The sequence below is a fragment of the Callospermophilus lateralis genome, chromosome 2, assembly GCF_048772815.1.
Source record: "Callospermophilus lateralis isolate mCalLat2 chromosome 2, mCalLat2.hap1, whole genome shotgun sequence".
Classification (NCBI taxonomy): domain Eukaryota; kingdom Metazoa; phylum Chordata; class Mammalia; order Rodentia; family Sciuridae; genus Callospermophilus; species Callospermophilus lateralis.
In genome coordinates, this window is record NC_135306.1 from 22,010,228 (window position 1) to 22,033,011 (window position 22,784).

The window sequence follows — 22,784 nt, forward strand, 5'->3', positions numbered from 1 at the left end:
ACATATTCTCTTTCATTCATGGCTTTTGCTTCCCTCTTTGCAGGCCAAGCAGATAGAACTTCAGTTCACTATTGGTGAAGCCATTACCAGTGCTGCAATAGGAACTAGTTCTGTGGCTGCCCGAGATGCCTGGCTAGTGACTGAAGAAGAATATATTCCTCCTTCTGGTACCAAATATTCAACTAATTGATTTATTTTTATATCACACTTGAACCAAATAAATTATGAACTCAGTTTCTTGTACTTATACATGCTGTACTAATGTCGTTCAATTAAGGAAAATAGTTGATAGAAGAAAAGTAAACATGAAATCAGTGAGAACTTCTAAAAGGCCTTTGGCAAACAGGACAGGGAGTTACCAGTGAATTCCTTCAAACTTCTGCTATTTTCGTTAAGATTAGTGTATTTAGCCAGTTTCAGAGTTTGAGATGTAGCAGTTTCCAAGTGATGTATCCCTTAAATTCTTTCTAACATGATAAAGCTTCAGTGTCTTGCTAGCCCTAAAGGTGCACTGACTCTTAGTGATTGCACATTGGGGGTGGGGGGCGTTATATGGTTTCTGACTATATATTATAGATTTAAGATTTAAAATATCTGTGGTTTGTCTTGAATTTGAATTTGAAAATCTATTTCAATATTTGAACCAGAATTTCTATTTTAATCCTTAAAACAAAGTGTTTAGATTTTATTTTCTTAGTTGGAAATTAAAATATAATGTTCTCATGGTAATTATTCTGTTGTGAATTATATTGTGTTATGAGACATTAATTTAGGTATTGCACTTAACACACTGCATTACTTTGTTACCTATTATTGTATTAGCTACCATAAAGAAATTTAAGGGAAATAGAAAAACACTTTTAGCTTGCATTATAGTTAGGACAACTGTGGATTGACAGAAGCTGAATTAAAGTCACTTCTCTGAGGTTTATCTGTGAATGCACATGAGATAAAGCAATGAGAAATTTGTAAAAGAGAAAGAAGTTTAGCATAATAGGAGATTAGGGTGTTCCCCCTTTAGAATAGGGCAGTTTAGCATAATAGGAGATTAGGGTGTTCCCCCTTTAGAATAGGGCCTATCCTGCTGCTGAGTTCCTCTTGAGTTCTTAGGGTCAGACAGTATATTTTGGGAGACAGAAGCCCATGTGGAGTGGATTTGGGCAGAGTAGTGGATTTGGGCAGAAGTGGATTTGGGCAGAGAACGTGGATTCCCCCAGAACGTGTTTGTAGACGGCCGGTGTGAGTTCGGGAATAAAGAATTGCTGTTTGAATCTACAAGCTGTGTGGAGACTCGTGATTTGTGCCCAGCCAGAGACTGCGGCATTTGGTGGCCCGTACGGGGAATCCACGTTCCAATATACAAATAAATAGTTGATTTGTTTTATAACTTTTAAAATCATACAATCTTGTATTGACCTTTCAGTTTAAAAATTGAACGTAGGTATTCTGTGAGGCTTTTTAAAATCTCTTTTGTGTACAACTTACAATGATATTTTGTTACTATGTACCCTGTGGTGATAGGTCTATCTATACTGTCTTGGTTTGTGAGTTGGATTTTCTGTGATGTAGTTCTCATTACAGTGACTCATGTGCCATGTCCACTGGGATTTTCAGCAAAATAGGCCGATTGATTCTGTGTTATTTTTTTTTTTTTAAATTAAACACTTTGACCCACTCCCCTGCCATTTTTTTTGTATGTGGTGCTGAGGATCGAACCCGGGCCGCACGCATGCTAGGCGAGCGCGCTACCGCTTGAGCAAGGTCACCTTTCAGAAGTCCTTCCACTAGACAGCATGGGAGTAAGCTGGCAAGGAGATTGTCATACCTACTTGGCTGATGGCTCCCAGCATCTGCTTACTTGGTGATTGTAGTGCCCAGATAGAACTATAGTAGCTGGCTACATTGTAGTTATGGGAAAGTAAAAGAAGGGATTTCATATGACTCTCAGAACTAGTTTAATGTGGTCAGTGAGAGATGGTGAAATGGGGTGAGAAGTTGCAGGTTAATAAAGAGAATCAGTTGTCTATACTGCTGACAGGTCAATTAAGATGAAAATGGAAAAAGAAAAGATGAAAATTGAAAAGTGATTATTGGACTTAGCAAGCAGCAGGAAGATAATTGGTGACTTTTGTGAGTAATTTCTTTGGCAAAGAAAAGGTAAATGGCTGATTTGGAGTAGGTTTAAGAAAAATTAAGAGGAAGGAAAAGTTTGATCATGAGTATGGAACTGTTTTGAATGTGTTTTTTCTTTTTTAAAATTTGTTCTAATTGGTTATATGTGATAATGGAATGTATTTTGGTTTATTGTATACAAACGGAGCACAGCTTTTCATTTCTCTGATAGTATATGATGTAGAGTTATCCCATATATGCGGTCATGCATGTACCTGGGGTGATGTTGAATGGTTTGATGTAAAGCAGTGATTTCTTAACAGGAGAAGTGAGACTTTGGTAATGTCTGGGTACTGGGGAAGATGGGTGCTACTAATCTCTAATGGGTAGAGGCAAGGTATCCTACGGTGCACAGGACAGATCACCACAACAAAGAATTACGCAGCCAGAAATGTTAGCAGTGTTGATGTTGAGAAGCCCAGAAGTAGTGAAGGAAAAGAGATAAATGCATGGTAGCTGGAGAAGTAAAGTGAAGTCAAAAGAGTTTCGCTTATTTGTTTTTAAAATGAAAGTTAAGAAAGATCTAGTAGAAAAAGTAAAATTTCTGAGACCGGAGAGGGTGGGATGATTTTTCATTCTAGGGAATTAAAGTTATCTGAATTTTTTTGAAAGGTTATTTAAGCTTATCTTAGGTTTTAAAGTGAATAATTATTGATTTCTTCAGAAATTACACTTTCAGTCATTTGAATTTTAATTGATTATAAAAACATTATATTGAGTAATTATTGGTTTCAATTGAATTTTCTCAGGAAACTATATTTAGTTTTTTTAATCATGAACTTCCTTTGTTTTTTCTTAGGCGCCAAAGTGAATGATGTAGTCCCCTGGGTGTTGGATGTGATTTTAAATAAACACATCATCAGCCCCAACCCACATGTGAGGCAAGCAGCCTGTATCTGGCTCCTTTCCCTTGTGAGGAAGCTTAGTACCCATAAGGAAGTGAAGGTAAGCCTTACTCCCAGCTCTGTTGGAAACCACAGTATTTAAGAATGAAAGGTCAGAAGGAAAGTGTATGAAGGTGAGGGTAATAGCAGGGATTTTAAAATAAGCTGTGCATTAAGGAAGAATGGTGGTTGGTAGATACTGATTGGAAGATGATACTTGAAGGTATAAGGTCAGAAGTACTAAGGATGGGAGAGGCTTAGTATTAGACTACCTGTGAGTGGCACAACTTTGGGTAATTTGTACATCTATGAAGATGAGGGTACAGCAGGGTTTGTGACTACCTTGATCATCAGGGTTCTTGTATGCTTAAGACCAAGTTTTTAACTCTCTCAAAGAGGTAGAGTTACAGTGTTCTAATGCCTTTTTTCTTCTTTCAGTCTCATCTTAAAGAAATTCAGAGTGCATTTGTTTCAGTTCTGTCAGAAAATGATGGTAGGTTGTCAGTAAATATTTTATTTTTAAGCTTCATTAAACTTGTATTTTATATTTCAAAAAGTTTGGATTAATGAACATAAAAGAACCTTTTGAACTATTTTACATAGCTCAAAAACAATATAATATTAAATTCTTAGTTTTAAGGGTAATAATTATATTAATGACTAAGAAAAGAACCCTGAATTTCTGATTAGGGTACAGAAAATTAAAATCCTTATTTCATTTTTAAAAATCACTTACTTCACTTAGCATGATATTCTCCAGCTTCATCTATTTACCTGCAAATGGCATAATTTTATTTTCTTTTAATGCTGAGTAATATTCTATTTTGAATTCAAGTTAATGCAACTTTTAAACATGTTTTTAAAACATGTTCTTCAGCTTTGTACTTAAAAATGGAGCTGTGGCCTTCTTTAATATTAGTACCTGTACTAAGTATTTTCTTCTATTTCTTATTACCTTTCCTCTCTGATTGAGGCTAGGAGAGGTAAATGCATTATACAAATAAATAGTTGATTTGTTTTATAACTTTTAAAATCATACAATCTTGTATTGACCTTTCAGTTTAAAAATTGAACGTAGGTATTCTGTGAGGCTTTTTAAAATCTCTTTTGTGTACAACTTACAATGATATTTTGTTACTATGTACCCTGTGGTGATAGGTCTATCTATACTGTCTTGGTTTGTGAGTTGGATTTTCTGTGATGTAGTTCTCATTACAGTGACTCACGTGCCATATCCACTGGGATTTTCAGCAAAATAGGCCGATTGATTCTGTGTTATTTTTTTTTTTAAAATTAAACACTTTGACCCACTCCCCTGCCATTTTTTTTGTGGTGCTCTCTCACTGAACTACATCCTCAGGCCCCCCCCCCTTTTTTTTAAAGAGAGTGAGTGAGAGAGAGAGAGAGAGAGAGAATTTTAATATTTATTTTTTTTTTAGTTTTTGGCGGACACAACATCATTGTTTGTATGTGGTGCTGAGGATCGAACCCGGGCCGCACACATGCTAGGCGAGCGCGCTACCGCTTGAGCCACATCCCCAGCCCTCAGGCCCCCCTTTTTTAATATTTATTTTTTTAAATTTTCGGTGGACACAACATCTTTGTTTGTATGTGGTGCTGAGGATCGAACCTGGGCCGCTCACATGCCAGGCGAGCTCGCTACTGCTTGAGCCACATCCCCAGCCCTCCTCAGGCCCTTTCTATCTTATCTTTATTTTTGGATTTTTTAGTTTTTGTTCTGGGGATTGAACCTAGGGGTATTTTACCACTGATCTACATCTCCAGTTCTATTTATTTATGGTTAGTCACAATACCTTTATGTGGTGCTGAGGATCAAACCCAGGGCCCTGCACATGCTAGGGAGGTGCTCTACTGCTGAGCACTCCAGCCCATCCCCAGTTCTTTTTTGGTTTTCATTTTCAGATGGAGTCTTTCTTAGTTGCCTATGCTGGTCTCAAACTTGCCATCCTCCTGCATTAGCCTCCCGAATAGCTAGGATTACTGGCATTTGTTCTTGATACCATTTTTTAAAAAAATTGGAAGCATTTTATTCTCTTCTTATTAGATGCTTTACTTCAAAAGGGCAACTTTAAAAAAATTTTTTTATTTGTTCTACATGACAGCAGAATGCATTTTGTTTCATTGTACATAGATGGAACACAACTTTTCAACTCTTGAGTTGTACACTATATAGAGTCACACCATTTGTGCAATCCTACATGTACCTAGGGTATTGATGTCTTTCTCATTCCACCATCTTTCCTACCCACATGCCCGTTGCCCTCCACTCCCTCCCTTTGCTTAATCCAAAGTTCCTCCATTCTTCCCATGCCCCCTCCCCGCATTTTGGATCAACATTCACTTATCAGAGAGAACATTTGGCTTTTGGTTTTTGGGGGATTGGCTTACTTCACTTATCGTGATATTCTCCAACTTCATCTGTTTACCTGCAAATGCCATATTTTATTCTCTTTTAATGCTGAATAGTATTCTGTTTTAAATTTAAGTAGTCAGAATTTTTAAGAATATTATAATTTTATCCTTTTTTTTTTTTTTTTGGTAGAACTTAGCCAAGATGTTGCCTCCAAAGGCCTTGGGTTGGTTTATGAACTAGGCAGTGAACAAGATCAACAGGAATTGGTGTCTCTGCTTGTTGAAACACTTATGACTGGCAAAAGGTATGGTGAGCTTGAACATTTCACATTTGAACATAGCAAGTGTGTGTACTTACAGAGAGAATATGCTAAGAAATAAAAAGTATCTCATCATACACTGTTTACTTTAGAAATATGCCAGTTAGTCAGAGTTTGAAGTTTGAATGGTCCCAGCACAATTAAAACATTGGATTAGAAAAATTCTGTAATTACTGATGGCTAAATGAAAATTAAGATATGAAGAAGTGTGCACATCATTTGTAGTCTGATCCGTGAGGTATATAGGAGGAAGTCAGTCTTACTATCGGTTGTCCTTTATGTTGCTTTCCTTGAGGCAAAGTTGCTTTTAAATGTGTGACCAAGTTTAATTCAGTGTAACTTTGTATGGGCTGTCACTTACATATGTTAATTTGTTGATTTTAAATTTGGTTTTATAACATCCTCAGCTTAATGGAAAAGAGTAGTTGACTTTTACATCTTGAGTATAGTAGGCACTTGATAGGAAGTTCAGTTTTACCAGTTTGCAAATGAAACATGTCTTTAGTTGAATGCTGGTATGGAAAGTTTGAGACTGATTTAAATTCTTATTTTGGTGTAGAGCTAAACATGAAGTTTCTGGAGAGACAGTTGTGTTTCAAGGGGGAACCCTTGGCAAAACACCGGATGGGTGAGTATGCCAAATCCATTGATGATTTAGTGTAGAATTAATTTTTTTCCTTTTTCCCTCCTCCCTTCCTTCCCTTCCCTTCCCTTCCATCCCTTCCATCCCTTTCTTTCCAGTTTGGTAAACCTAGCAGTGAGGAAGTTTCTATCTTCTTACAGAAATGTTGTTTGTTGGTGGAAAAAGAAAATTTGTAAGGGAAAGCCTACTCTTTTATATTAGGTTTGCTGGCAATATACTCTGAGATGGAGATTTGTATGCTGGAAGTTCATTGGGGAGTTCCTTACTGGGAACAAGCATGTAGGATAAGGCCAACAGCAGTGGAAAGGTCTGAATTGCTTTCATTACCGCAGTAGATACTGAAAGTCAAAGGAGCTTTCTGCTGGAATGGGATGGCCCTTTATTTTTCCTGCTTTGAGACACAAACCTACACCCTTATGTTCCCTCTTTAGGCCTTTATACCTCTTCAATGACTAGCTATTGGTGGTGGGTTGCTCAGTGGGAGACCTTGACCTGAGGCTCTGAGGGCAGTTTGGGAGATTGACTAAGCCAAGTGCTTTCAGCTCTCAGGTAGTTCAGTCCTGAGTGAGGACATGGCAGCATAGCTTCGCTTCTAGTACACCTTTAGTGGGGCAACCTGATATTTTAGAGTTCATCAGTTTAGCATTTCAATTAATTCCTTGAGCTGTACCTTCTTTATTTTATCACTATTCCACCGTGATTATATTTTTACTTTTGCTCTAAGAATTGTTGGGTAAATGAGTGTAGCTTGTCAGTTTGCCTTGCTGTGGTCTCTTTGACAGGCAAAAGCTGCAGGCTGTTAGTTCTGTCCTATGTTCTCCTGTAGCTCACCATTTTCACATCAAAAATTGTGATTTTTATAGTGCTAAAGATTGAACGCAGGGCCTTGCAATTGCTAGGCAAGTGCTCTACCACTGAGCTATGTCCTGAGCTCCCAAAGTTGTTCTTTTTTTACTTGCTCTCCAGATAGACCTCTTCTGAGTTTTTAAAAAAATTGCTCACTTTTCTCAAGATAACACAAAATGATCAGCTATTTGAGCAAATATTATTGGTTTAGAGGAAAGACTCCACAAAGAATCAGGATTAGAGTGGTCTAACTTTAAAAAGACTTATGGGAAACAAATGTCTTAAATGATTATAAGAGAGATTTGTGTACCATATAATGAGGAGTTATTGAGTTGCCCCCTAAGGCGGTTAGAGCTCCACCTGGGAGTTATGGGTACATTTAGGTTATTTACCAGCAGCAATATAGAGGGGCTTAGGAATTGTTGATAATTGAAGTAGGTGACTTTTTGTATTCTTAACCAACCTTTTTTTTCCATGGTGATGAGATAATTCAGTATGAGAAATTGAGTGGAAGTGTAATTTTAAAGTAGCTTAGTAATATTGATGTAGTTTGTATTAGACCAGAGGTAGAGAAATGTATTATTGCATACTTCCTTTGGTTTGTTTGTTTCTAAGCCAGGGCCTTTCTACTTACAAGGAGCTTTGTTCTCTGGCAAGTGATCTTAGTCAGCCAGATCTGGTGTATAAATTTATGAATCTGGCCAACCATCATGCAATGTGGAACTCAAGGAAGGTAAGTTGCTATCACTGGGCAGTTTTTCTTTTTTACTTCTAAAACCAAGCATGCTATGTTGGCAGGCAGTAGCAGTTGATTGACTTTGTAAAATCTGTGTCTGAGAGCCTTACTACCCCATGGCTACTGTTACTGATTGGTAAGGAAGACCCAATAAATCAGGCTCTCTTTAGGATTAAGTTTGGGAGGGAGATTTTATTATTCCCATATATTTAATGCTAATATTTTAACTGCAATAGGTATGTCTGAGCCACTTTATCTTATTACTTTTAGGGTGCTGCTTTTGGTTTTAATGTAATTGCTACAAGAGCTGGAGAACAGCTGGCTCCTTTTCTGCCTCAACTAGTTCCTCGTCTTTATCGTTATCAGTTTGATCCCAACCTTGGCATTCGACAGGCCATGACAAGTATTTGGAATGCATTGGTCACTGACAAATCAATGGCAAGTATTTGTGAACTCTCATGTGTTAGGAAAATGCTGTATCTTGTCTGAGGTCCCAAAGTATCCATATTTCTTTCTACTTTCTACCTAACTACTTAATTGTTTTAATAAATAAGCTTTCTTTCAATTATTGCTTTCTTCCTTCTTTCAAAATATCAAAGGTGCTTACAACAGCAGTTATTAAAATCTCAAAAATAGAAGAAACCTAAGTGTCTGCTGGAGGATGGTTAAGGAACTGGTAGTGTATTCAAACAAATGGAATATTGTATGTTGATGCTGTGGAGAATGAGTTACAGTGTGACCTTCAAGGAGTACCCTTTCCTGAGGAGACAGACAGGGAAACAAGCAATTACCATGTATTGTTTTTCTCTCATGATTTTTTATCAACTGGTTGTTTGTACAATTAGATATTAGAATTTCTCAGGATGTGCCTGAGTACCACCTCTTATTTTCTCAGCTTTCTCTATACCGTTCCATGGCTTATCAAAGTTATCTTTATTGTGATTGTTTCCAGTCCTGTACTGGCCCAGATGTGGCCTGTGCTCCAGATATGTGTTTCTGATTGTCTGCTGGAGACCTTCACTTGGCTCTTGTTTCAATATCATTAACTTATCCAGAACAGGACTGAAAAAAAAATATAACCACCTTCTTATATTCTCCTCACTATTTATATACTTATCCAAACCAGGAAACTTGGTATCATTCTTGATTTTTGTCTGTATCTTACCCCTACTTCCCAAATGAATTCAGTAGCAATTTCTGTTGATGATGCTTTCAAAGTCTTCCTTGACTCCACTCTTCTTCTTTCCCTAATTCTATCCTGATGACTAGGTCACCATTGTCCTCCTCTTTTTCTTTACCTTCCTTTTTTAATGATCAGCTTAGTAGCAGGTGATTTTTTAAAAAAGGCAGATTGCATCATGACTTTGCAATTCACTTTGTATAAATACCATGATCCCTACAATGCTTTATATAAGTGCCTGCACATGATGTGGCCCTTTCCTCTTCCGTCTGATACTAGGTTGAATGTATTCCTGTTTGTAGCGGAAGGTACTTGAGGGTGCAGCTTTGAAGGCTCAGTGAGTTCCATTTGCTCTAGGAGAGTATGTGGTACCTCTGGGTCAGCCAAAACCTAATAGGCCAGGAGCCTTGTAGGTCTGAATTCAGGCCATAGGCCTAGGATCTTGAGATGTGATCATCATTTCTGAGTGGGTGAAAGGTGAAGCTTCAATTGTGATGAGATTATCTATGTTAGATAGAGGAGGGGACATAGGAAGCTATCATTTGTTCAATGTTAATGAGTTATTTATCGCTCTCTCTTATTTTCTGATGTATAAGTGAGCATAACATAACTCTTCTACCTACAAGATTAAAAGTGGAAAAAGCTACAAGTTATAGGAGTCTTTGGATTTATTGGCATAAACCCCGACTCTACTGTCAATTTGTCATTATTACAAAGTTGTTAAATGTATATCAGAACAGAGGCTTAAAAGATGAAATTCATCTTTCATCATGAACAATCACAGTACTTCTTCATGAAACAGATGCTATGCAAGGTACTGGAGATAGATGAGATATCATCCCTGCTCTTGAGGTCCTTGGTGTAGTGGAGCAGTGCATTTACTGGATGGTCTGATATGATGCATTTTAAGAAGTTGCCATGGGTTCACAGAGGAGAGTCCTTAGGACAGTCTTTTCTGATTGGTGGCTAATTAGAGTTTGAGGGATGAATAGGAGTTTATAGGTAAAGGAAGTATGTGCCAAGGAATGGAGATAAGAGAGAACAGATACTTTTGAAGCTAAATGAGTCACAGAAGCTTTGTATGCATGCCCAGGTGATTGGACTTTCAGCTTTGCATTTCAGAATGATCACTCTGATAGCTTACAGCAACCAAAGTGGGGAGAGATGTGTAGGCCGAGATGCCTGGGGAGACATGTAGGCTGTTTAATACAGAAAATGGGCCAGTATGGTTGAGAAGTGAATAATTTGATTGTTGGTGGATTTTATATTTTTAACATTATCTTTTTGCATTCATTAGGTGGATAAGTATTTGAAGGAAATTCTTCAAGATTTGGTTAAGAATCTTACTAGCAATATGTGGCGAGTTCGAGAATCCAGGTATCATTTTTGAAATATAAGAATAGTCAAATACAAATGAAATTTTTTTCCTTTTAATTTTTTTAAGTTTTTTACTTTGTGAAGAAGGAATAAAATAAAACTACTTGAAAGCTTATTTCTGGTTTGCTTATGTAGTTATTTTTCTTTAGTTTATTTTAAACTCTTATCAGTAGTTTTCCTATGTTAGTTTATATAAATATTAAATTAAAGAAGGGATTGGGGATTTAGCTCAATGGCAGTGTGCTTGCCTAGCATGCACAAGACCTTGTGTTTGGTCCTTGGCCCTGGGGGAAAAAAAAGAAGAAATTAAAGAAGCTGAAGATCAGTTTGTTAAATTGGTAGACAGCTAGGTAATCTAATATACTTTCATGACTTTGTATGGTAGCATGTATTTATCTATGCATTTTATATTCATTCAGTATTTGCTATGTGCTTGACAATGTATTAGACGCTGAGGGCACAACGGCGAGTAAGACATGGCATATTGTATCAAAGGCAGTGTCTTATAGTTGTGGGAAACAAATGTTTGATGATTGTAAAGGCCAAATATATGTGATATTTTTGAGGTACTAAGAAAGGATAGTCATGATCTGGAATCTATATGAATGTTTCATAGTAACATATTGAGTTTTCTTGATCAAATTAATTTTTTTTTTTAGTTGTTGATGGACCTTTGTTTTATTCCTTTATTTATATGTGGTGCTGAGAATCGAACACAGTGCCTCACACATGTGAGGCAAGCACTCTACCACTGAGCCACAACACCAGCCCTTTTGATCAAATTTGCAATCAATTTTTTGTTTTTGCTCTTGTTTTCAGCTGTTTAGCTTTGAATGATTTATTGAGAGGAAGACCCCTAGATGACATCATTGATAAACTTCCAGAAATTTGGGAAACGCTTTTTAGAGTACAAGATGATATCAAGGTATTATAGAAATAAATCTGCATTTATTTGTTGAATAGCTTAATATGGAATTGTAAAAATATGTTATATATTTTGAAATTCCATATCCAGTTTTTTAAAAAAACCATAGTTTCTTATCATAATTTTAGCCTTCATTTGTCTCTGAAGTTGTAAGGGTGATATCTTTAGATCTAAATTGAATTGACTTACAAAAAGAAAAATGGTGACTAACTTTTTCAATAGAGATCCCTCATGCTTTTAGATTAGGGACAAATAATTGTTTTGAAATAATTCATAATAATTCTACTTTGGTCAGTTTTGTAAATTGGGTTAGTCATTCCCAAATAAAGTGATTAATGAAAAGTTTCTCTGAATTTTTCTTGGGCATCTTAGTCACTTTCATATCACTATAACAAATGCCCAAGATAATTTACATATAGAAGAGGTTTATTTTAGCTCACAGTTTTGGAGATTCCAATTTGTGATTGATGAACCCCATTGTTTTGGGTCTGTGCTGAGGCAGCACATAGGAACAGTAGCATGTGGTAAAGTAAAACTATTCACTTCGTAGCAAGGAAGCAAAGAGAAGGATCAAGAGACCAAAGTCTTAGAGTCTCCTTCAAGGGCATACCCCCTATGACCAAAGGACCTCTGATTAGGCCCCACCTCTACAAGGTTTTACCACCTCCTAATAGTACCATTCTAGGGACCATGTCTTTGATAAATAAACCATTGGGGATTACTCAATATCCAGACTGTAGCATTGGGCTAATCTAAATTTTGGATACTTTGATATATTTAGGCATTTCAGGCTTGTCTTTTTGCCTTATTCATTAGAAATTTTTTAATCTTTTAGAATCCTCACAAAGATCTTTATGTATTTATTTTTATGATACATTTAATTTCTGAACTATTAGACTTAATGACTAATTTTTTTGTAAGGTCAAAATAGGTCATACCCAATTTTTAAAAATAGTAATATGGCATACTTTCCTTGTTGAGTGTAGAATCGTGTGTGTGTGTGTGTGTGTGATAGAGAGAGAGAGAGAGAGAGAATGTATGTATATATTTTAATGATATTGAAAGTAGAGACTTTCTACTAATCTCTGTAGGGTTTGAGGCAGTTAATTGTGTATTGTAGGGAGTTAAGAATGAATTCTCTTAAGTTGTCTGATGCCAACTTTTCCTCGTTTTTAGGAATCTGTACGAAAAGCAGCTGAACTAGCTCTGAAAACTCTGAGCAAGGTGAGAACTCTCATATCCCTGTGGGGATGGAATAGGGCAGGGTTTTGTATGACTTTGACAATACTTTATTTTTTGTCACATGGGATCTCATTTAGTTGGTGGGTAATTGACTTCACTTTTTAGTTCACTGTTTTTATAATGGATGAGAAAGCAGTACATAAGAGTACTAATATCTTAAACAACATCCCTTTGATCTCTAAATGGTGAGCATCTATCTGTAGGCCTTTACATAAGGTGTGACTTGCACCCTGAAGAACACATTGCTCTCTTAGATCAAGCAACATCTGTCTTTTATCATCTTTCATATTTATGATATTGGAAAGCTTTTTGAAACTAAATAGTCTGCCACTTGAGATTGATTTTGTGATTTAGCAGGGACTTTTACATCAAACTGCATAAACTTTGCAGTGGTAAAACTGGATCTTAAATCCAGATGTTTCACATTTCAGATTTGTGCTCCTTATTGGCATATTATCCTATCACTGAAAATTATTAATTCGATGGTGATGATGATACTTTAAACCTTCTTTGAAGTGTTTTTTAAATTCATTTTCTCATTTTATTTTAAACTCTTTTGTTCCCCATTTCACAAATTTAAAGAGTAAAATGCCTTGCTAAATTTTCTGACTTAGTTATTGGTGGACCTAAGACTCAATACCAGTACTCATTCCTCTGTCTTTTCATATAATGTGAGAGTGTAGACTTATTTATTGTTTTACTAAGAGTGAAATGAAATTCATTTTGTCATATGAATGCTTTATTGGCTTAGAGGTCAGTTTCACTAATGTCCGTACTCTTTGTATGTGAGGTTTGTGTGAAAATGTGTGACCCTGCCAAAGGAGCAGCTGGCCAGAGAACCATTGCTGTCCTTCTGCCTTGCCTTCTGGACAAAGGAATGATGAGTCCTGTGACAGAAGTTCGAGCCCTGAGGTATGGATCAATTGAATAAGTGAATGAATTGATTCCTTACTTATTTCCTAGCCATTCAGTAGGAATTGTTTCTGTGAATGTCTGGAAAATATGAAGAAATGGATTGAGAAGAATCTATTGAGGTAACTCAAACATTTAAGAAAAATTGCAAGTCAAATATTTTCAGGGTAACATTCTCAGGGGACCTTGTTTTTGGCTTGCATTCTAAGTTGTGTTATTTTGTTGTTGCTGGCCCTAGCCAGTATACATTTTCTAAATATTCCAGGTCCTCAAGAGCTTGCCAGTTGGTTATAGCACTTAGTAATGCTACTATTTTTCTGTTCTCAGTAAAATAATCTTTACAGTGATCATTAGTGGCTTCTGTATCCACTAGGTGGAAGGCTAATAGGGAATTTTGTAATGGTTCAAGCTAATCAAACCTGAATCCACTGATCACTGTTAAAACCATAAAAAGACATTATGTGCATCCCACAAAATTTGATAGGTAGGTCACTTAACAATGCATCCTATGAAAGATTACTATAGTCCCCCCCTGCCCCATAATTGAACCTGAACTCAATTTAACCTGTAGATCTGTACAGAGAAACATGTTAAATGATACAAATGGAATATAATTAGTGAGGACAAATTAAGAAAAGGAGGAAGGAGGGAATTCTTCAAAAAGATTCAAGGAATGCAGTCAATTACAATGGATGAATTCTGGATTCCTATTTCAAGAGATCAACTTTTAAATATATTTGTGAAATAATCAGGGAAATTTGAATGTGAGATGATAAGAAAAAGTTGTTTACACACACACTTCTTCTGGTAGTAGGGATTGAACCCTGGGCCTCATACATATTAGACAAGCATTCTACTACTGAGCTACATCCTCATCCAGTTATTAATATTTTGAAAGTGTGAAAATGGCATTATGATTATGGTAAAAAGTCTTGATTATTAGAGATACATACTGAAGTTTAATTATAGGATATGCTTTGAAATAATACAGTGGCTGGAGAAAAATTGTGCTTGAATATATGGAAGAGTTATAAATGAAACAGAATTGTCCAATTATTGCTAATTGTTGGACAAGGGGGGAATACAAGGAATTTCATTTATGATCCTCTTTCCTTTCATATGTATTTGAAAGTTTCTGTAATAAGAAATTAAAAAGAAAGTGCCAAGGGATGAAGGTCCTGGGTTCAATCCCCAGCACCCTCCCCACTGCCAAAATAAAAAAATAATTGCCAGGACCAGGCTCTGTAACCATGTAAGTATATGCCTAAATGCAGTGAACTGCAGAACATCCTCATGATTAGATCTGTAGGGTTATTACTTTTGGTAAAATTACTCAGGAGTTGTATTCTGTGTGTCTTACAGCATTAACACCCTTGTGAAGATCAGCAAAAGTGCAGGAGCCATGTTGAAACCACATGCACCAAAACTCATCCCCGCTCTCCTGGAATCCTTAAGTGTATTGGAGCCCCAAGTTCTCAATTATTTGAGCCTTCGGGCTACAGACCAAGAAAAGGTGAGTTTGTAGCACAAGTCTGTTGGTAAGTATTATGAAGGAAAAGCCCTGTTAAGGTACTGAGGGTCTCAGTAATACTTCCAATGTCTTTAGATAGACTTCATGACTTCATGATATTTTCATCACATTACCACTCAGTTCCTGCGACCATATGCACATGCAGTGTTTTATTATTTTCTTGAGGGGGATGGCGAGTCTGGCTCATGTACATTATGTATCTAATAAAAACTGACACCTTCATCTTAAAAAATGCATTAATATAAATTTAATACAGGTTTTTTTTTTTTTTTTTTTTTTGCTTGCTTGCTTGTTATTTTATGGGTTGGGTTTCTACCTTCAGAGTTCTTCTATGGAAAATCCCCTGTGCTACAAGTGAAGAAAGACTTTGTTGTAGTTGAAGATTGTTCTGTTGTTCACATATGCTGGCATTGCCTTACCTTTGATCAGAGTCATTTGTTAAAATTGTAGATTAAACATATTCTGTGGAGCAAAATTAGAACAACACATAAGCCTAGCAGGTAATCCCCTAGGAGTCTCCACTATTGTTTCCTGTGCCTTTTTTCAAATTCTTTATTTTATTTAAAAACTTTTTGTTTTTTATTTATGCATTATAGTTATATAGTGGTATTCATTGTGCCATATTCATACATGCACATAATATAACTGTTTTAAAATATTTTTTAGTTGCTGCTATACTTTTATTTATTTATTTTATTTAATTTATTTATATGCAGTGCTGAGAAATGAACCCAGTCCCTCACACATGCCAGGCAAGTGTGCTACCGCTGAGCCCCAGCCCCCATAATATAATTTGATCAATCTCTTGCAAATTCTTTTTTGTCATGGGCAACCAAACCACAGATAATTTAAAGATTATCATTTTTAAAAATAGAGAATCCGACTGTGTATATTGTTTTACAACTCATTTTTTTAAAAAACAGAACAATACATAATGTCTATATATAGATTTTTTTCATTCCTTTTAATGCATGCATAGTATTTTACAGTGAGGTGAGTTTGAATTTTTGTGGGAGAGGTTTTGCACCATCACAGGTTATGCATGTTGCTTTTTATCTGAGCCTTTGCCAACATTGAACAACATCAGTCTGATAAGCAAGAATCTCATTGTACTGTTTTGTACTTTTTTAAAAAACAAAAACAAATGCTGCCCATTATCTTTCCATTTTGTATTAACCATTTCTTCTGTGATGTGTTTCCATTCCATGCCTATTTAGCTACTTGGTTGGTTTATTTTACATTTATCTTTGTTTATTAGTACCGTTATGGTGCTGTCATTGCAGTGTCAGTTTTCTTTCATTTTACCATTTGACTTTTAATTTCTCTAAACTGTTTTACCAACTTATTTTTTTCCCCTTTGCCTCTTTTACTGCTCTGTCTTGTCCATTCATCATTCTTGCTTCTTTTAGCAATAGACTTACCCTTTCTATATTCCCATAGAATGTTTTGAAAATTAGGAGTATAAATTCTGATTCAAACTTTGCAACCCTAGGCAAATCACTTCTTTTTGCTTTGCTTTTCTCATTTATTTTGTCTGAATAGTAATAACCTCTTTTGCAGCATAGTTTAGACTAAAATACCATTGTAGTTATGAAGTTCATCACAACGTTAAAAGAACTAAATATATATATATATATATATTTATATTTATATTTATCACTTAGACACAACTTTTGAAAACGTTTAGTAGAAATTTAGTCTATTACTTTATTTAGTGAATGGAGAACCTGAGTCTCAAAAAGCTGGGTGGCTTGTTTTTTTTTTTTTTTTTAGAGAGAGAGAGAGAGAGAACTTTTAACATTTATTTTTCAGTTTTCGGCGGACACAACATCTTTATTTTATGTGGTGCTGGGGATGGAACCCAGCGCCCCGCGCATGCCAGGCGAGCACGTTACTGCTTGAGCCACATCCCCAGCCCGCTTGTGTTAATTTCTAACTGCAGTTAATTTCTTACTTGTCTGGGTTTCTCACCTTTAATGAGATGTTACAGCTAAATTGTTGAGTGAGGGTCAATAGAAATTAGACTTATGCTTGGCTTTATTACCAATTATTTTTAAAAAGCTCTTTAGTTCAGAAGTACAACCCTTTTATTGGTGTCTGTGTGTCTTATTCCTAATTAATTGAATGTCCTGAGGGACTTAAATTTGTGTTCTTCAGGCTGCTATGGATAGTGCTCGACTCAGTGCTGCCAAATCATCTCCCATGATGGAAACAATCAACATGGTAAGTGTCTAAATATGATGAGAAAGTTAGTTTGCTTCTCTTCAAGTGTAATTTCTTCAAAGTAAACCCTGTATTAAATGAAATGAATTGAAGGGATAGATCAGTTAGCTATTATGACTCTAGTTGTTTCTTTTTCTTTTTTAATTTATGTTTTAGTTGTAGTTGGACACAATCTATCTATCTATCTATCTATTTATTTATTTATGGTGCTGAGGATCGAACCCAGGGTCTCACACGTGCTAGGCATGCGCTCTACCGCTGAGCCATAACCCCAGTCCTAGTTGTTTTTTTTTTAAAATATTTTATATTTTAAAATTTTGAATGATATATTAAAAATGTATACATTTGAGGGTTTTAAAAATATTCTTGTTTTCTTATTCTGTTACTAAATTAAGTAAATGTTTTCCTAAAACTAGAACTAAGTAGTCCAAATTTATGATACAAGGGAGAATAACCTATTAAGAGATAATATAATCTGGATCTATGTACCTATTTTAAAAAGATTTAGAATCCATCCCCCAACCCCACCCCAAGAGTTGTCTTTGGGAAGGACCAAGAAATTATCAGCTTATAGGTATTTAATGAAGTAGGCAGCACAGAAGGTAGTTGAAGGGAACTGAGCAGTTATGTATGTTGTTTCAGTCATAGGAAGAAATTTTTGGCTAAGAGCTTCTTGGCATTTTGCGGTTCTGAGTTTTAAAGCTCCTTGAGTTTCGATAGAGTCATCTCTACCCAAGAATTCCCTGTAATGCTTAACTAAGAGCTTGTGAGCTACTGGAAATTGGTTTACTAAGCAGATCACAGAGTTGCTGGACAAGGAGAATAGAAATTTTTAGTGCCTACAGGGGGAATTAAACCAAAATTTAGTCTAAAGATATTATGTCTTAATTGGTTTACTGAGGTAAAGCTTAAAGAAATGGGAATAGTTAGCAAGCACCATATGTGTATGTTCATTAATAATAGAATATGTGGTTGCATTTTAAAAAATACAGTATACTGAACTAGAGAGGAATTTATCTAAGAAACTGACTTACTAGGGATGGGAGGGTATGCCAACAAAGAGGTCAGTTTTAACTAGGACTTTTTACATTAAACATGAATTAATAAAGAGAAAGTAGGTCCAGAGAAGTCTTTTGTTTTGGGTTATCTTTATTTTCTCCTTTAATAAATTGATATTTTTCATTGTTTTTGTTTTATTCTGTTTTTAATGTTGAACTGCTGATAGATATTTTTTCTGTTTGTAATGCAATGGTGGTTTAAATATTGAAATCAGAGCAAAATCAAACCAGTGATTTTTTTCCAATTCATATCAAATCCAGTGGGTACATATTTGACCTGAGCAGTTTTTAATTTAAGATGTAGTATTGACTTAATTATTTGCTAAGGTTTGCCTTCGTATTTATTCTTTTCCAAAAGTGCCTGCAATATCTTGATGTGTCGGTGCTGGGTGAGCTAGTTCCTAGATTATGTGAACTGATCAGAAGTGGTGTAGGTCTTGGAACTAAGGTAAGTAAATGTATTTTTCACAAGAGGAAGTACACATCTTCATTAGTTTTTAGATAGAAAAGTATAATAACCATCATGTTTGAAATTCGCATCTCTATAAAACCTAATATTATTATACATTGAACATTTTGTTTCTCTGGTTACACGAATAGCTTAAAACTTGTAATTGATTTGGAAATATGACATGTGCCCGATGTAGGAAACTAATGTCTTCTTTTTGGTGGATTCATTTCTGTTCCCTGGGTACATACTCTTGGTTCTCCTTTATTATCACTTAATGGTGACACACATCCATTCGTCAGGAAGTGATTGTTTTAGGGTATAAGAATATTTCGTAGAGGGTCTGCAGGTTTTGGGTGGAAAAATGTCCTCTTTTCAAGTTTATACAAGGATAATCCCCTACTTTTTTTGTAGGCTTTTTCTTTTACTTTTTAAAAATAGGGCAGTTTAGTTTCAAAATAAAGTTAAGCAGACATACAGGGTTCCCATATATCCCCTGCTCCATGCTGGCATAGTCTTTCCCACTCCATATCATGCACCAGGGGTGGGAGGGGTTGGGATAGGCATGCCATTACAAATGATGAACCTATAGTGTCTCACTATTTCAACCAAAATCCCCACCTCCTTTTTGAAACAAATGACTCAGTTTTTTTCTCATGGAAAATTGGTATTTATTTAAAATTTTTAACATTTATAAATCAGAAAAAAGTTTAAAAATTGTTTATAATTTTAATGCACAGAGAAAATTGTTTAAGCTGAGTATATTTTCTGTGCATGTATCTTCAGTAATGATCATATAATACTCTATTGTATGGAGATAAAACTGTTTATTTTAATCCAGTGAGGAACATTGATTGATTTTAGGTTTTAAAAAAGATACTAAAGCGCTATGATGAGTATCTTTGGATACATTGAAAACTATTTCCTTTGGTTAAATTTCTAGAAAAGGAAATGCTAGCACAAGAGTGGTTAAGTGATTGCTTGTGTTGTTTTCCTACAAGATTGTATCTTTTTTTTTTTTTTTTAAATTCACAGTGCCCAAGGCCACTGATCTTGTTGGAGGTCTTCAAAAAAAAAAACAAAACAAAAAAATCTCTTCATTACTAGTTCAAAATAAGTTTTCCTTTTTCTATACTGAATTCTGGAGGTTCTATTAGGCTTCATGTGTTTCATATATTTAAATCTTTGGTACCAAAAACATATTGTTTGATAGACTGAACAATGTGATCATCACACTTAGACCTTTGGTTTTTTTGTAACCCTGAAGGGAGGCTGTGCCAGTGTCATTGTGTCTTTAACAACTCAGTGTCCGCAAGACCTAACACCTTACTCAGGTGAGTTTGTTTTTACCATGTTTGTGGAAATTTTTGCATGATTGTATATTTTATGAGACAAAGTTGTAAATGGAAAAATATTTAGACATGTTTAATATGCTGTGTGCTTTTTTCCTACTCGCCAAATCCCTTTGTCTCCAGGATTGCAGGATTTAGCAAGTTTTTTACTGTCCTAGGAGTGTTTGATTGTTGTTTCTTAGTGGTATAAGGAGGTAAGAGTATCTTGTCATTCTGTAGGACTTGTTTATCATACAGAACTAATTTTATATCAGCATTTTTCTTCTTATACTGGCTTCTAGGTAAGATGTGGATCTCATGAACTTTTATGTCTCCATCTCTCATTTTTGCAACTTTCCCCACAATATTCTAGACACTGGTTAACTTTTAATTTGCTATCAGGAGACAGAAGGCAAAACAGTACAAATATAACATTCAAGAGATCTAAACTATTATGGAGTAAACCAGCTATTAATTATAAGATTGTTTATTTATTTTTGTCTTGGAATAGAGTAGACCATTTGATTAACCAAGTATCAGATTTTTTCTTTTATTTCTGGTAGGTAAACTTATGAGTGCTTTGCTTAGTGGCCTGACAGATCGAAATAGTGTAATTCAGAAATCCTGTGCATTTGCCATGGGCCATTTAGTTCGGGTGAGTTGAATTTCTGATTTAGTTAAATAAGACTCTTTGATAATTATAGAGAAATGACTAGAATTGTTTCTTTTTTAGACCTCACGAGATAGCAGCACTGAAAAATTGCTACAAAAGCTCAGTGGCTGGTATATGGAGAAAGAAGGTATCTTCTGTTTCATGTCAATTTTAATTTAGACGGTAACGTAATAAAGTAATACATGTAAAGTAACAGTGAATTTTTCTCTGACATAATGTATTTTGTTAGAAACATTTCTAATTCATTTTACTTGTTTGTTTTGCTGTGGTACAAATTGAGCAATAGTATATTTAGATTAGTTATCCTGAAAACCAATAAGTATTATAAAATTTTGGTTTCTTCTTCTCTTCAGAACCCATCTATAAGATTTCTTGTGCTTTGACTATTCATGCGATTGGACGATACAGCCCTGATGTATTAAAGAACCATGCCAAAGAAGTTTTGCCCTTGGCATTTCTAGGCATGCATGAAATTGCTGATGAAGAGAAATCTGAAAAAGAAGAATGTAATTTATGGACTGAAGTTTGGCAGGAAAATGTACCTGGTTAGTACACTGCCTTTAAATTAAACCTGCTTTCTATAAACTATAATTGGAATTTTTTTTACTGACATTGTTTATTCGTAAACTCCTCTATAATTTCTTTCCTAGAACTTTAACAATATGTATCTCATTTAATTTTTAGTCAATCCAAATTTCTAAGTACACAATGTTGGCATTTGGAGTTTTTCTCTTTGATTTGTGGCTGCCCATGTGAGAATACAAACTGCCCAAGCAAAGTAGGGCTCTACTTATTTTAGTCAAGAGTATAATGGTTGGTGTACACCTATAATCTCAGCAGCTCACGAAGCTGAGGAAGGAGGATTATGAGTTCAAAGCCAGCCTCAGCAACTTAGCAAGGCCCTAAACAACTCAATGAGCCCCTGTCTCTAAATAAAATATAAAAAAGGGCTGGAGATGTGACTCAGTGGTCAAAAAATAAAATAAAATAAAGTGTAACGGTGATTTTTATGTTGCTCAGTATTATTTTGGAGTAGTGTTTGTCTCAGAAGTGTTTTTTCACTCTGACACATATTAATATATGATGGATCACTTGCACTACATCTTCCTGGAAACATATCCAAGTTCATGTAGTCCTACTCTTATAAAAATTAGCCATACCATCCACTGTTCCTCCCTTTGAGAGTGGTGTGCTTTAACAGTTTGACAATCATTGCTTTAGACTGATGGTCACTGACTTTCTTCAGACTTAAAAAAAAGAGAAATTAGTTAATATTTCCTGTCACTTAAGAAGTATTTTAACTGCATTTTAAACCTAGGGTCCTTTGGAGGCATCCGATTATACCTGCAGGAATTGATTACCATTACCCAGAAGGCATTGCAGTCTCAGTCTTGGAAGATGAAAGCCCAGGGTGCCATTGCCATGGCATCAATTGCAAAACAGACCAGCTCTCTAGTACCTCCATATCTGGGAATGATACTGAGTGCATTGTTGCAAGGCCTGGCTGGAAGAACATGGGCAGGAAAGGTAAAGAAAACATTCCTAGTTAAATTTAAAGTATCCTAAAAAAACTATGACAATATTTCATTTTCTATAAAAATAAGAGTCTGGTTTTATGTGACTTTAAATGTATTGTTTTTGTGAAGCTGATTTCTTAGCCAGTAGGAGGCTTTGGGTAAACTTCACTTGGTTTTAACTATATGCTATTCATCTCAAAGTGTGACCCTCATGTCCTTGAATGCAGAGATTAATAGATCTTGCATATTTGATTTTCCAAGTTATCTCTTAAATAAAGTGTCATCAATTTGTAACTGTTGATCCCATAAACAAGTCAGGATTGGGCTTGTGTAAAGTTGAGTACCAAGGAGCTGCTTCTAATCCTGGGGCTGTAGTTGCTCATGTAAGGTCTG

General features: G+C 35.5%; 1 protein-coding gene across 6 annotated transcripts in view; it reads left to right on the forward strand.

Annotated features, from left to right (window-relative positions):
- Ecpas (Ecm29 proteasome adaptor and scaffold) overlaps positions 1-22,784 on the forward strand; it is a 117,417-nt gene that overhangs the window by 86,311 nt on the left and 8,322 nt on the right. For all 6 annotated transcript variants that reach the window (XM_076845686.2, XM_076845689.2, XM_076845685.2 and 3 more), the window contains 19 exons: positions 44-167; positions 2,972-3,117; positions 3,495-3,549; positions 5,620-5,734; positions 6,309-6,377; positions 7,854-7,971; positions 8,245-8,412; positions 10,452-10,531; positions 11,351-11,456; positions 12,633-12,680; positions 13,489-13,610; positions 14,973-15,123; positions 17,299-17,364; positions 18,781-18,870; positions 20,138-20,204; positions 20,765-20,856; positions 20,935-21,001; positions 21,228-21,419; positions 22,193-22,401. In XM_076845686.2, coding sequence (XP_076701801.1) covers positions 44-167; positions 2,972-3,117; positions 3,495-3,549; positions 5,620-5,734; positions 6,309-6,377; positions 7,854-7,971; positions 8,245-8,412; positions 10,452-10,531; positions 11,351-11,456; positions 12,633-12,680; positions 13,489-13,610; positions 14,973-15,123; positions 17,299-17,364; positions 18,781-18,870; positions 20,138-20,204; positions 20,765-20,856; positions 20,935-21,001; positions 21,228-21,419; positions 22,193-22,401 — 2,085 coding nt within the window. The remainder of the gene's footprint in view (positions 1-43; positions 168-2,971; positions 3,118-3,494; positions 3,550-5,619; positions 5,735-6,308; positions 6,378-7,853; positions 7,972-8,244; positions 8,413-10,451; positions 10,532-11,350; positions 11,457-12,632; positions 12,681-13,488; positions 13,611-14,972; positions 15,124-17,298; positions 17,365-18,780; positions 18,871-20,137; positions 20,205-20,764; positions 20,857-20,934; positions 21,002-21,227; positions 21,420-22,192; positions 22,402-22,784) is intronic.